Source organism: Cydia splendana, chromosome 8 (genome assembly GCF_910591565.1).
Source record: "Cydia splendana chromosome 8, ilCydSple1.2, whole genome shotgun sequence".
Lineage (NCBI taxonomy): Eukaryota > Metazoa > Arthropoda > Insecta > Lepidoptera > Tortricidae > Cydia > Cydia splendana.
Window position 1 is genome coordinate 2,725,982 of NC_085967.1, and position 15,019 is coordinate 2,741,000.

At 41.7% G+C, this 15,019-nt stretch overlaps 2 protein-coding genes across 2 annotated transcripts; one reads left to right on the plus strand and one right to left on the minus strand.

Moving 5' to 3' along the window:
* Positions 1–634: 634 nt before the first annotated feature.
* Positions 635–11,942, minus strand: LOC134792662 (GTP-binding protein 1). The gene is made up of 13 exons (XM_063763923.1): positions 11,804–11,942; positions 11,412–11,604; positions 10,319–10,430; positions 8,755–8,944; positions 8,098–8,276; positions 7,479–7,642; positions 7,118–7,240; positions 6,772–6,887; positions 5,925–6,069; positions 2,969–3,175; positions 2,304–2,549; positions 1,999–2,149; positions 635–1,614 (listed from the first exon to the last, which is right to left on the minus strand). The coding sequence occupies exons 2-13, from the start codon at positions 11,508–11,510 to the stop codon at positions 1,490–1,492; spliced, it is 1,857 nt and encodes a 618-aa protein (XP_063619993.1). The 5' UTR covers positions 11,511–11,604; positions 11,804–11,942; the 3' UTR covers positions 635–1,489.
* Positions 11,943–12,067: 125 nt separating this feature from the next.
* On the plus strand, positions 12,068–13,351 carry LOC134792661 (zinc finger protein 821-like). Its single transcript, XM_063763922.1, has one exon. The coding sequence runs from the start codon at positions 12,261–12,263 to the stop codon at positions 12,930–12,932; it is 672 nt and encodes a 223-aa protein (XP_063619992.1). The 5' UTR covers positions 12,068–12,260; the 3' UTR covers positions 12,933–13,351.
* Positions 13,352–15,019: the final 1,668 nt, after the last annotated feature.

Consider the following 15,019-nt stretch of genomic DNA (forward strand, 5'->3'; position numbering starts at 1 on the left):
ACACAGAAACTCTTGGAAACTATGATATACAACATCATAGTTCAGCTGCTCACATCACTTGCTATATTTATGATTATTGCTTCAACAACATTAATAAGACAATCATTTTTAATCACAAAAGTTAACTAATAAGAACAACAATTTAGAATACAATCAATGTACTTCTTTTGCTACTGAAATCAAACATAAAATATATATTATAAGTAATCATACAATCTTGGATATAGTAAGATCGGATTTTTTTACTGCCACATATATATAATAATAAACATTATACAGTTCAATGATTATTTCTCTCTAGACAATTAAAGATTTTTATTTCAGATTATAATCTAAGACAGATAAATGTAAACGCCCGTTTTTACAGCAATATTATAAGAATAGTAGTTGTCAAAAATATGGAAAAATCTGTTGAGACCACGACTGGATACATCTGTCATCTACTCATACACAGAAGGATATTGTCATTTAAATAAATAATAGACTGTTCATAGCTAAGAAATAATTATTGTTAAGATTGCTTTATCCTCGTAAGGCCCACGGTTCTACCCATAATACAAATTACTTCAATGCACTTTAAACCATTTTCAATTGGAGCAGAGTTTATTTTCTTGTGTTCCGTTATTTCAAATTCAAATGACATTTTTTTTGTGGGGCTATTGTAGTACATAAATATGTGTAGATGATCCAGTCTTTATATTATTACATCTAACTTAGTGAATAGATCCTAAGTACCTTGTACTCTTGGTATTATAGTGCCTGGAGACAGTATCTAGCAATGCTATAGTATAGTTGTAAAATGTTGGCCGAGGCTAGGGAATATTTGTACCTGAAAGCTGTTTTTCTAATATTTCTATTGGTAAGCAAGCTTTGATTATACACTGTGCTTCTAATTTTATACGGATTATATTGATTACAAAATTTAGGCGGATTCTGATACTTAAATTTTTTTGTAATGAAATTCAATACATTTTAGTACAACCATTCCCTAGAATTTTTCGTATAGTTACGCCAACGGATTTTTATCAGGAACCTATTAGAAAAATATTTTTCTATAAAAATTTGAATATAACATGACAGTTATGTGAAGTGACTTCAAAGGTGCGAATTTCTGAAGCACTGCGAAATCGGAGGGGACTCTAGAACACTGTGTGGACTGCAAAATTATACTTTTTTTTTACAAACAGATAGAATACAAACGATGGAATTAATAACATTTCCGGTTATATGGTTGATGACCGCACTTTTCGCAGATAACTCGAAACGTCATTAAAAACTACTGCTACTATCGGAAAAATGTATCGTAAAAAGTGATCAAGAAACTCGATCTATGTATACAATGTCTACACAGACCGAGCGGCTCCACACGGTGATTTCTTGGCGATGCGGCTCGCTCTGTATCTGATACCCCCAAATAAAAACCCAGATTCCAGTGTTGTAGAAAGTCCGTATCCGCGAAGCCTGTGATTGAAGTCGGAGCTCCCTCAGTTTAGTTGGCGGCGACGGCGGGCGGCTCGGGCTTGTCGTGGCGCTTGCGGCCGCGCCGCCCGCCGGCGCCGCGTTTGTCGGCTTGTACCTCGAAGGGCGAGTCGGGGGTCGTCACGTCCGCTTCCTGTGGGGAAAACATTACGTTCTTAGATGGCATGGGTTTGTAACGTTGCACGCCATAACGTGAAGTTTTAGTCGACTCTATCTTGAAGTATGGATAATGTTTTAGTCAAAAAGTGCTTAAGTAAATGGTACTGCAGCGCAGCAAAACCTAAAAAGGTCCTGCCACACTCGGTATAAAGATAAAGGAAATGGTGGCCTCCCCAAAACTGTTCATTGGATTGGGTTGCTCGGCTATTTTAGTGCACTTCTTTTTACAAAACAAGATGATTAAAGTCACCACCCAAAGGCATCGCTTGCACCGTCAGCTTGACTGTTGGACAATTAAAATTGATTTGGTCGCATCAGACTATTTAAAGTCTAAACGTTTGTCAAGCTACACATGTTTATGTACCGTGACGTTGTCCCTGGCGTCAACACCGCCCGGTGTAGGAGGCGCGCGCTGCTTGTGTCGCGGCGGCGGCTTGTGGCGCGGCGCCGCGCTGGCCGGCTCGGGCCGCAGCACGTTGCCCACGGCCTTCGTGCGGCCCTCGCGGAACACCTACACATACACGTACAATATAAAACAAAAGCCATAAATTAAAAAAACAGATCGAACCGCCTCGTATGGAAGTCGGCTCATTGCTCATGTGCAACATGGAGAGAATGGAGGCGGTCTGTCGGATGGAGCCGCAGTGCACCCTGATGTAACTCACCATCCTCTGCCCTCGCTTCAGGTACTCGGGGTGCTTGATGAACCTGAACCGCACCAGCGCCTTGTCGCCCGTCCTCAGGCAGTCGCGCGACATAGAGAGGATGGAGGCGGTCTGTCGGATGGAGCCGCAGTGCACCATGGCCTGGTAGCGGGAGCTGATGGTGGTGGGGTGGTGCAGCACGAGGATCTCGCCCTCGAACTGCCAGCAAGCTTGTGGCTCCAGCGCGGGGGATACCATCACCATGCCCTGGGGGAAAATATAAGGTTGTTCTTAAAGTCAAAATAACATTGTTATCAATAGTTTGAATAATATTTCGTATTGAATTGCTCCGAAATGGAATAGAAACCATTTCAATTGGAATCTACCGTGTTCTGAAAAACACACGATTAAAAGTTTTCTATTCAATTTCGGGATTACAGATCAACCCATCTTTTTTACACTCACTATGACTTAAATTCGTCAAGAGAGCGTAAACGATTAACCTCGCGTATCTATTCTTATTTCTTGTAAGCGAACGAGGCATCCTGTCCAATGTCCATATCTTCTGACTGTTTGCGTTGGATATCCTTTACTGTGATAACAGTGCCCATTAGCAGTAGCGTGTCGTTTAGTCTGATCACTCCTGCTAGCGCTACTAACTCATAAGAGCTTGTAGCCTGTCTCACCTTGCGTATCTGCGAGCGCTTGATCTTCTTGAGAGCGAAGGAGGCGGTCTGCCCGCCGCGCACCTCCGACACTTGCATGCGCTTGCGGTGGATGGACTTGACGGTGATGGGCGTGAAGCGGCCCAGCGGGTCGGGCCCCAGCAGCAGCGTGTCGTTCAGTCTGATCACGCCGGCCAGCGTTGTGCCGGACACTACGGTGCCGACGCCCTGGAATAGATATTTGTATGAGGACAAGTGGACAACTTGGGGCAGTCTAGGGGTCTATTTCTCGAAAGGTATTTTAATTTAAAATATTGTAACATTATCGTAATTTATCAAATTGTGTAGGTTTCTTTAATATTGTCCATAAAACCGACACCTTCAGGCTTCGAGCAACACCGGCTTACGACACATCGGAAGGGAGGGGCCCAAGCGATATGTCACCGTACAAATCTTTCTGCCATTTTTCGCGGGGGGAAAGCACCACACAGTCGCACTTCTCACACACTTACATACAAAATCCAATCCGTAATGACGACACAAATACATAGAAAATGACACACGTCAAAGACAAATCTTGCAAACCTCGATCTCTTTTTGTGTACGGACGAGTGACAAGTGTCACAACACGCACACTAACACATTTTCGTTGAAGTATGTTATTGTATTCTGAGAGATGAGAAGTCGGATTTGTAGCTCGACCGATCCGCAATTTGTACTGAGCGAGCAAAATCGATAAATCCAACAATTACATCAGACTAAAATATAATAATTGTGTTTGAATGTAATTAAACGTATGATATGTAAAAAAAAATATTACATGTGAAATGTAACACTTTCTTTTTGTAAATTTGATGTCCCCGACCTCTTTTTATAACAAAAAACCGAGCAAACAGGCATTTTTGTGCAGCAGTATTCACGCGCGCGTCTGGACTCGGTCTAGTGAAAAATCCAAGTGCAACTAGTTTTATTACCCGCGCTAGATTAGATTGACGCGCTAATCTTGTACCTCGGCAGAGGGGAAATAGTGCGAATGCCGCCTCCCTTCCGTGTTGCTCGAAGCCCCTGTTATAAGCCTGTGTTCAGGAAATTATTAGAGAAACATATTAGGAAAGTAGAAGAAGAAAGACGTAAGATGAAGGAATATCTGCTGAGAAACAACTCGTAGCTTTAAAAAAATGCTGTTGAAAATGCGTAACGGAAAACGCAGCGTCTTTGCGTTGCACAAAAATCATACTTAAGGGTGGTATTCCACCTGTCCAATGTGTTACTTTATCCACATTTTGCTTAATGAGAGAGTGAGATGCAATGACATTGGACCAAGATATTGGACAAATGGAATACCACCCTTATGAAGGAGAGGGTCTTTGATTTTTTTTGGGTCTTATGAACTATAGGATTGACCGTAGACACCGTAGTAAAATCTTTGAAAGAAGTAAATTGTAACATTCCTGTTGTGCAACTCACCGGCACGGAATAAGTGTCGTCGATCTGGAACTCGGCGGGCTGGTCGTCGCTGGACGGCATGCGCGCCTTCAGGAGGTTCCGGAACATCGTCAGCAGTTCCAGGTTCAACAGGAAGCATAGCCTGCTGACGTTAGAGTAACATTTGACTCACCGGCACGGAATAAGTGTCGTCGATCTGGAACTCGGCGGGCTGGTCGTCGCTGGACGGCATCCGCGTCTTCAGGAGGTTCCGGAACATCGTCAGCAGTTCCAGGTTCAACAGGAAGCATAGCCTGCTGACCTTAGAGTAACATTTGACTCACCGGCACGGAATAAGTGGCGTCGATCTGGAACTCGGCGGGCTGGTCGTCGCTGGACGGCATCCGCGTCTTCAGGAGGTTCAGGAACATCGTCAGCAGTTCCAGGTTCAACAGGAAGCATAGCCTGCTGACCTTAGAGTAACATTTGACTCACCAGCACGGAATAAGTGTCGTCGATCTGGAACTCGGCGGGCTGGTCGTCGTTGGACGGCATCCGCGTCTTCAGGAGGTTCAGGAACATCGTCAGCAGTTCCAGGTTCAACAGGAAGCATAGCCCCCTGACCTTAGAGTAACATTTGACTCACCGGCACGGAACAAGTGTCGTGGATCTGGAACTCGGCGGGCTGGTCGTCGCTGGACGGCATGCGCGTCTTCAGGAGGTTCCGGAACATCGTCAGCAGTTCCAGGTTCAACAGGAAGCATAGCCTGCTGACCTTAGAGTAACATTTGACTCACCGGCACGGAATAAGTGTCGTCGATCTGGAACTCGGGGGGCTGGTCGTCGCTGGACGGCATCCGCGTCTTCAGGAGGTTCAGGAACATCGTCAGCAGTTCCAGGTTCAACAGGAAGCATAGCCTGCTGACCTTAGAGTAACATTTTACTCACCGGCACGGAATAAGTGTCGTCGATCTGGAACTCGGCGGGCTGGTCGTCGCTGGACGGCATGCGCGTCTTCAGGAGGTTCAGGAAGATCGTCAGCAGTTCCAGGTTCAACAGGAAGCATAGCCTGCTGACCTTAGAGTAACGTTTTACTCACCGGCACGGAATAAGTGTCGTCGATCTGGAACTCGGCGGGCTGGTCGTCGCTGGACGGCATGCGCGTCTTCAGGAGGTTCCGGAACATCGTCAGCAGTTCCAGGTTCAACAGGAAGCATAGCCTGCTGACCTTAGAGTAACATTTTACTCACCGGCACGGAATAAGTGTCGTCGATTTGGAACTCGGCGGGCTGGTCGTCGCTGGACGGCATGCGCGTCTTCAGGAGGTTCCGGAACATCGTCAGCAGTTCCAGGTTCAACAGGAAGCATAGCCTGCTGACCTTAGAGTAACATTTTACTCACCGGCACGGAATAAGTGTCGTCGATCTGGAACTCGGCGGGCTGGTCGTCGCTGGACGGCATGCGCGTCTTCAGGATGTTCCGGAACATCGTCAGCAGTTCCAGGTTCAACAGGAAGCATAGCCTGCTGATCTTAGAGTAACATTTTACTCACCGGCACGGAATAAGTGTCGTCGATCTGGAACTCGGCGGGCTGGTCGTCGCTGGACGGCATGCGCGTCTTCAGGAGGTTCAGGAACATCGTCAGCAGCTCCAGGTTCTCGCCGCTCACGTTCGACACCAGGAAGATTGGGCATAGCCTGGTGGAAAAGGTAAGTTTTAGCATGGCTTGAGATAAAAATAAAGTGTCAGTTGTGATGGTTAATACCATGTATTAGACCCATAGCGGATAAAATACTTATTGTAGCTAGTTGTTAATAAATTAACCTAAACCAGGCGTGGCTCATTCCGCGATTTCGTCGCGTCGCTACAAGTACATGCGGCCACACCAATATTGGTGCTAGCTAGACACAACTACTAAGTTGCCGCGCACAGCTACGGATAGATAGATAGATATATAGATAAATCATTTATTTGACAGTTGCAATGACACACAGTATAAGTTTACAAACATCATAACAGAAAAAAAAACAAAATAATTATTACACTAGCAAAGAAAATTAAATTACAAAGAAAATAGCCTAATAAAAATGAGATAGAAATGAGTAGGTACAAAAGTAAAATTTAATAAAAGTGGGTACAAAGTTATAAACTGTGTGCGTTGCAGCAGGACAAAAGGGTCACGGCTCAGTGATACGCTTCGCTCTTTCGAGCGAAGCACTGATTTTCTGCCGGAACCCAGGTCACAACAAATAATATATTTACGATGTATTTACGTAAGTCACGGAACGGACGCCTGCTCGCGCTTGCGCCACCTTGCGGTCATATCTGTCGTAATAGACGCGTTTTGTTAGTGAAACTTCTGTATCAAGTACTATTATTTATTCTGTCCTAAACCGTACCTCTGCGAGACGAAGTTGGTAGCGCTGACGATGACGTCATCCTTGGTCTTCACCATCACGGGCACCTTGCGGCAGCCGGACGACTTCAGTATCCTGATCAACAGCTTCAGGTTATCCTGGGAAACAAAACAACAAATAAATTTAAAACATAAAGCCTCTCAGGAACATGGAAAATGGTCTAAAGAAGCAAAAAATTAATATTAAGAGCCCTGTAAAATTATCAGTCTGTTAAACTGGGCCTTAGCCTGGTAAAGGGTTAAGGTCGAATCCAAACAGTTGTGCCTAATACTCCTGCTCTGACACTTGTTTACATTATCTTACGTTGTTACCTCCTATAGCTAATTACCTGTAGAACGTTAGGCGGGCACATGTCTATCTTGGTGACCACCACGAACACGGGCACGGAGAGCGCCAGCGCCAGCCCTAAGTGCTCTTTGGTCATGCCCACTATTCCTGCGTTCGCCCCTATCTGTAATAATATAATATATGTATTCATAAAATGTTCAAAATATTCATGCTAAAGGCATTTTTAATTTTAAGTTCAAGGTAGCTTTGACTGCCTTGAAGCAAGCTGAAGCTACGCTCCCTACCAGTGTGGTCGACTAATATCTTAACCATATTAGATGTCTCTATATGATCTAGTCCAGAGCTCTCCAAACTTTGGCCCACGGATCCTGGGCCAAATCCAGCCCGTGGAAAAAGCTCACCATAAGCATGCCGAAATCTGGTGCGTGGCCCGTCATGCCGAACACTGTGGTCTTGAGGTAGCGCTCGTGGCCCGCGAGGTCGATGAACGTGATGACCTTGGAAGACTTCTCACAGATCTTGACCCAGTCTAGCGTTCCGTGGTCAGGTTTGTTCACAACGTTGCCTGAGATTATAAATTAGATGTGGTTAAGTGAACCCAAATGTGTATGACTGTTTGGTATGAATAGCTTTAATTATCGGATACCACTAGCAAAACCTGTCAGGAACTTCTACTGCTGGTCGATTTGCATTAAACATATTATATGTGACATGGAAAATGTCTTTAATTATTGTTGCCGACGAAGCAAAATTTATGTCAAAGTCATAGGGTTCAGTTTAGAGTCATTTCTGACACATTTATGCCCGTTGGCGCCACTTGCACCATTCCACTAACCCGGGTTAACCAGTTAAACCTGAAGTTACCATGACTACCAGTACAAATTGACACTGGGTTAACGTTTTAACCGGTTAACCCGGGTTTATGGGATGGTGCAAGTAGCGCTTTAAGGGTTAAGTTTTTAAACCTCGAGGAGCCCTCAAAGATGGTTGTCAGTGTTCCAGAATTATTTAAATGCTCACCCATGCTATCAAATCCAAGAATATCGTTGCCAACAGAGCTGGTCCGTCCGCTCTCCACTTCATGTTTGTGTCTAAACAGCCGTTGTCGCGCGTATCCCCTCCCGTTGTCGAGTTCGCCGTGTGTCAGTACGCCCAGGAGTGTGGATTTGCCGGCGTCTACGTTGCCTACTACTGCCACTCTGTTAGGACAAAGAATGGAGTGTAAATATTGGGTAAAAAGACTAATATTTTATGTAAGGTAAAAATAGTAAGATAAACGAACACGACCCGACTCGAGGAATAAATGCGTACATCGCGCTCTCGATTCGCTCACACAAAGTGGAGCAGGCGTACGCTGCTTACCACATCCACATACCTAATAGATAATACTCGTAGTACTACGTGCCTACAGAGTTTTCCGTCTACTAAAACCAATGTTAGACAACAAAATGTCTCGAATCACCTTATCCTAACGCATGGCGACGTAACGACCGAGATCTTATTCGCTAAATAGTGAGACAGACTCACTATTTAGATTGTGACTTTTATGACTCGCTCAAAGCAATCGTGAGCTGCGTGCGTCCGAACAATTGAGTGAAATACCACTATCGCTGCATTCACTCCACGCTGCAATGCTAGGAAAGTTTAAAGACAGCGTGTAATATCAGTAGTATATACCTAATCTCCATGAAGTCGGTATGGTCGCGCTCGGCCCGCAGCAGGTACTGGCCGGTGAGCAGGCCGCGCTCGTCGCCGCCGCCGCAGTCCCAGCGTCGCAGCTCCACGCAGGACACTCGGGAGCCGCTCACTAGCGACTGTAGTGTGGCCACTGATGCGCTGTACTCGTCCTCTGTGAGGCCCCGTCCGTCTGTGCACATTGACTTAATTATGTGTTCTCTAACCTATATACATACAACAGTGGCCTACTCTTTAGAATGGCATAGATATCAGAATAACCTTGAGATTGTCAAGTGTTTCTAAAATCCTATTTACCTACATACTAACATCTCATACACTTTCCTGACCCATTAAGGTCCACAGATAAATTTTCTGTAGTCAGTTGTACTCTACAGAGAATATTTTATCATATTAATAGCTAAAAGGCTGCAATAAAATGTGAATCCAGTTTTTTTTTCCATAGCTGATTTCATAATGTTCAAAGAGTGATTTATTAACCCCTTGGTGCCCAGCGTCATCATATGATGTCACATATTATTCAGTATTGAGTCTTATATACTTGGTTTAAGATATTGTATTCGGGCGCACGAGCGCCGAGCTAACTAGGAGTCGAAGTGGTCACCTTGGTCGAAACCGGCCGGAAGGATCATCATCATCATCAAGATATTGTATATAAACGCCTGGGTTCCGACGGTATAATATATTTTATTATGTCGTCATGTCACGGTAATATGGTAATGTACAGCGTAGATAAGATTACAATGGATTGCATTACACTATCACTGAACAACATATCTGAAGCGTGTCTGCCATTAACATCTAAATGTTAACAATTTCGGCCTTATCTCTGCATTTATTAGTAAACATTATTGGACTACTACCTTTGCTACAAGGTTGATTATTAATTACTTGTGGTAATTACTCTTTAGCCAACTATTTTCTTCATGTTGGCAAATTATAAAAATTCTACTTAAACATTAATTAGTTAATTGAACATAATGTTATGTGTAATAACTATAGCATACTCGTACTATTAGTTTGTAATTTGTTAATGTTCCTAGTTAAATTAAAAATAATAAAGATATTTACATGAGGAACTACCTGTAAACAGACATAATGAAGACTACAGTGTAAACTATTAAATTATCAGTTATTTTGATTAAGGGAATCCCTGCTATTCATTGCTGTAACCTACCTATGTTGAACAAATAAATCTTTGAATCTTTGAATCTTTGTAATGTTACCAGATCACAAAATTATAATATAAATACAAAACATAGCCAGAGGGAGTATTTTAATTTTCTTTTATTTTGTTTTTTTACACAACCTATGAACCTATTCATTACCCATAATTAAACTTCTTCAATTAACCTTTTGTAATTACAATTAAATGAACATTTACTATCAAGTGAATGGGTACAACTTCATAAAAAAAATGTCTTAAATTGTGGGTAGATACCTAAATTCATACACTTTTCAATAGTTGCAATCAAATGGTTTTTGGAGAGTTTAAATACTTATACAGAGAGGTTGGTAATATAAAGAAAACACAAAGAACACATACCCTCTCCTTGTCCTATGTCATATATGATTTCTCCGTTGCCTGCCTCCAGCCTTTCCATGAGCTGCTTCCGCAGCAGGTCATACTCGTCTGCCGATGGACTCACCAGCACCATCTAGACATGTTCAGTTGCTAGATTCATCATTTTCACATATGCATTTAAAATGCCAACTTTGCAATTTTATGCATTAAGGTGTGTTTAGGTAAGTAATTTCGGATTCTGTAGATTGTCATTAATTCCGTAAATTTACCATACTATAATAAAATTATGAGTGATTTTCGGAATTACCTCAAATTCTGAGGTACTCAGTATTACCCAAAGACCCCTTACTACAGGCTAAGAATTAAATAGCAGACTTACGAAACAGGTTCTTTGATTCAAAATTTTCTACCTACCTAATTTGATAAGGTTACCTATATATTTGATTAGAATGATAAGAAGTAGAATCAATTATCATACATAGCCATAATTTAATAACTATCTTCCTTTTAATATGCTTATCTAAATTTCATTACAAAAACAAACAAAGGTCAGTGTTACAATAGTTGTAGCTAGAATGAGTCATATTGCATCATTGTTTTGCCTCCCAAGGTTTATACAAGTATACAGGTTATAATTACAACAAAATTAAAATTCATGACTCATATTGCATCACTCTTTTAAGGACCCCCTAGGAGAGTTAACACAACAAAAGGTGAAAATTGCACCTCTTTCCAAGGAAAGAGCCAAGGCTATATAAAATTTTATCTAGTCAATTAATTTTTGGCAAAAATTATGTTTTATTTTACAACTATTAAATAGGTATCAGATAAATAGATATCTGTATAGGTGAGAGTATGTCAATAAACCTTGAAACAAAAGTAAACAATGTTTCAGGCCAAGGTTCAGCAACAAAAACCTTAATCATATACCACCTGTGACCTAGTACATATATATGATTTAGTTAAATAAAATACTATAGAAAACGAGGCAAAGAGTTAACGTTGATTAGTGGACTGCGATTTCAAGTTTATGGACTGTTCACCACTAGCATGAGAGGACACACGGCATTTTTAAGCGGGAAACATATGTTTGTAAACAAAACGGACTACCCACCTTTCCTCTGATGCTGGAGTAGTCTGTTTCGCTCTCTTTGTAGCCCTCCATCTCCGGAAGCGGTGCCGCCGCTGCGGGGGACTCCGCGTCGTTGTCCATGTCCAGTTCAGATCGCGGGAATAACAACTCTTCTTATTACACAATTATGTCATCACATAACTAGACGCCACTCGTACTCCCACGTTTGTATTCGCTACAAATAAACAAAACAAGATATATAAAGTCAGGCAATGTCAATTGAATACTAAATAATGAACAAAATTTAATCGGAATAGCGACAAAAAATACTACGACTATTTCACAGCGCTAAGTTACGAAAATAGATTTGTAAACGTATGAAGCTTTTTGGCAAGGTGTTAATTTCGCGTTTATTGTAATTCAATAAAACTCACTAGTTATAAATTAATCGTCGATAACTATTGAAAATAGCTCGCTACACCAATAACAGATGGAAAAAAATGCCAACTTTTTGACAACTCAACTCGACATTTTCCTTTCTAGTCCGGTATTTCATCGTTACACAAAAATGCCCTATCTAATTTCATTTCTAAACCCGTGATTATAACTGTGACTGAAATAGCTAAAGTAATATGAGAGAAATTGCAATTGTAACAAGAAGGGCCAACATTAAAATTTGATCTATTGATATAATGCATGGCGAGATTGAGTAAGCCTTCTTTTGGTTTTCTTATTGTATCTGTGTACGCCATGAAAACGTCGAAAAAGTAAACAAGTGGAGGATGTGATTTCTTTTATAATTTATTGAATTTTATACAAAGAAGAACTGTAATTCGTGATATCGATTCGATACTATGATTCTTTGGATATCGCTGTCCTTGAACAATCAATATGGGTGAAGATTTTAGTACATCCGATTGTTCTTGGAAGAAAATGGTAATAGCGAAAGCGAACGACGAGTGGATCTCTACAATAAAATCTGAACAGATCGATGCACACAGAGCCATGAATACTTCGGATTTTAGTATGGAGGCTATCCAAATGCCCTTCGGCGGCGTGAAGGAGGAGCCGAACATGGAGCGATCGTATCAGGAGTACGGGGACGACGGGTCATCGACGGGGCCAGAGGACCCGCTGATGATCGAAGAGTCGGCTGCCGCCGGGCGGCGCAGGAGAAAGGGCTCGGGGCCCAGAAGCGAAACAGAAGAGGAACGGGCTGCGAGGCTGGCCAAGATGTCGGCGTACGCAGCGCAGCGGCTCGCCAACGAGACGCCGGAGCAGCGTGCGCTGCGCCTCAAGCGCATGTCAGAGTACGCGGCGCGGCGGCTGGCGCACGAGAGCGCCGAGCAGCGCGCGCGGCGCCTGGCGCGCATGTCGGCGTACGCCGCGCGGCGCCTCGCCAGCGAGACTCCCGAGCAGCGCCGCACGCGCCTGGCGCGGATGTCGGCCTACGCCGCGCGCCGACAGGCCCTCAAGAAAATCTCTAACCCTGCTGCTAACTCTCACCCCCCTATGGAGCCTAACTTTCCGCAGTTGAACAATGATATGAACAACCAAAGTTGAGAGCAAATCAGCGGGGTCTGTAGTGATCACTGGATTTAGCTACCAAAAATGATGGTGTTGTCCTTTTTATTGTGACAGAAGCGCTATTTGAATGTGAGATTTGTCCGGGTGACTTTAGGAATTGAATAGGATTGTTTATGGAAGTTTACTTTATTCTAACTTTATAGAATGTGTATTATGCAATAACTGAATTTAATATTATATTAGTGTTGTTGTAAATAATTATCTGCTTTTTTATGTTTTTATAGAATATTTATTTATGTATACTGTGAGGTTTGCTAATGTAGAGCAGCATAGTACCCGTGAGGTATTGAGTGTTTATCTCGGCACATATTTTTACAAGTTTAATTGAGATTTAAATTGTCATGTGTACCTTTCAAAAAATCACAATAAATGCATTTTGTATGTTTTAGTGACATTTATTGTTATTTTATTTATGTCTTAGTTTCTCACTGTAAATTAAGATACTTGTATATGCACTGTTATTTTCACAGGACAATTGTCTGTGTGGGGTGAAAATGTCTTGCTTTCTTGGGTATAGTTGTCGGTCCATTAAAAACTGGACTGGTATTGTCCAACACTCTTAATTATAAGCAGCTTAAATTACTGTAGAATTACTAACCACCCTCTTTCACTCTAGATTCTTTCCCTCACAGTTGCATTGAGTATCATGTGTGTGTGCCAAATCTGTTTACTGTTTTTACAGGCTTGACTGACTATACCTAAACTTATACAATCTGCGAATCTTTTTAATTCTAAGATGTAGGGATACCATAAAACAAGAATATGAAACACAAAATTAACAATCTTACAGTTTATTGAAATCATTTTCTATAAAATAATCCATAAATTTCAAAGAGACTAAAATGAGTAAACTTATAGATAATATACAGAACCACAATAAAGTTACTTAGCTAACGTTAGCTACCATTCTATTCTGAGATTCAGTGCTGAAGACAAGGAATGTTTTTGTCAGTCCATTATGCTTACATTTACCATCTACTTTATACATGGACTTGTCAAACACAGTTATATAATTGTAATACATATGTGTTCTGATTTTATACAGATTATGTTAACTTATCTACATTTTTAGTGTCATCAAGAAGAAATTTACATGTTGTTTCTTCTTTTACACTGAATAATATAAAAATCTGAAACCTTAAGACTAATGTAATATATTGAAAAAGATAGCCTACACTTTAATAATACTTATGTACAGATCAATTCACAGAAGTTGGTGCCGAATACCAATTAAAACATACTAACATAATAGCAAAACTCTTGACCACGGATGGATCTTATACCTTAGCAATAAGGTCGATCGATTGTCAGTTAACAGAGGACTTACCACGAAAATCAAGATTTCATCATCTGTCTCTCTATTACTCTTGCATATAAGAGCGACAGATAACTAAATTTCGCGGTAGACTCCCAGTGTCAACGATGGTACAAATCTTGCGCCAGCTGTTGTGAGTAGACCTGAAATAATAATTACATAATACGCCAAACTTTATTAATCCTAAATACGATAGACATCGATTTTTAAACTTGAGCGAAGATCGATATCGGTAATTGATGTTTATATACAAATAAAGCTAAATATCAGGTAGGTAATAACAATACACAATTTTAATCATCTGTAAATCAATATAGAAAAAACACTTGAAGCATATTGAAAGTACTCATGATGAACTGTATAAATTCCACATTTCCAAAAGCGGCTAATAAGTAATCATAGATAATTTTGGAAACGCTTAATCATATTAATTTGCAAAACGACACCAATAATTCTATTTCGTTTTCTGTTAAATATCCCGCGGACTACAATACTTAAAATTACAGGCGAACCGCACGCGTCATCTTTGTATCTTTGACTTAGCATATAGACCAATCAATGAAGCACTGTATACCAACGATTATAATTCAAGGTCGGCGCTAGCAGGCGGTGTGCGGTGTCTGACGTGGGACTGTGATAGTTGCCTGACGACAGTGACGACACCAAGTTACCGATTAGGTGTTACCCGGCTGTATAGCTACATGCGCGGTTATAACACATGGTTGGCGCTAGCACGCGGTATCGGCGG

Coding starts and splice junctions, on each gene's coding strand:
- LOC134792661 (XM_063763922.1), top strand. CDS start 12,261: ATGGGTGAAGATTTTAGTACATCCGATTGTTCTTGGAAGAAAATGGTA.
- LOC134792662 (XM_063763923.1), bottom strand. CDS start 11,510: ATGGACAACGACGCGGAGTCCCCCGCAGCGGCGGCACCGCTTCCGGAG. Junction 8,945..10,318: donor TGACATAGGACAAGGAGAGG/GTATGTGTTCTT, acceptor CAATGTGCACAG/ACGGACGGGGCCTCACAGAG. Junction 8,277..8,754: donor ACCGACTTCATGGAGATTAG/GTATATACTACT, acceptor TTGTCCTAACAG/AGTGGCAGTAGTAGGCAACG.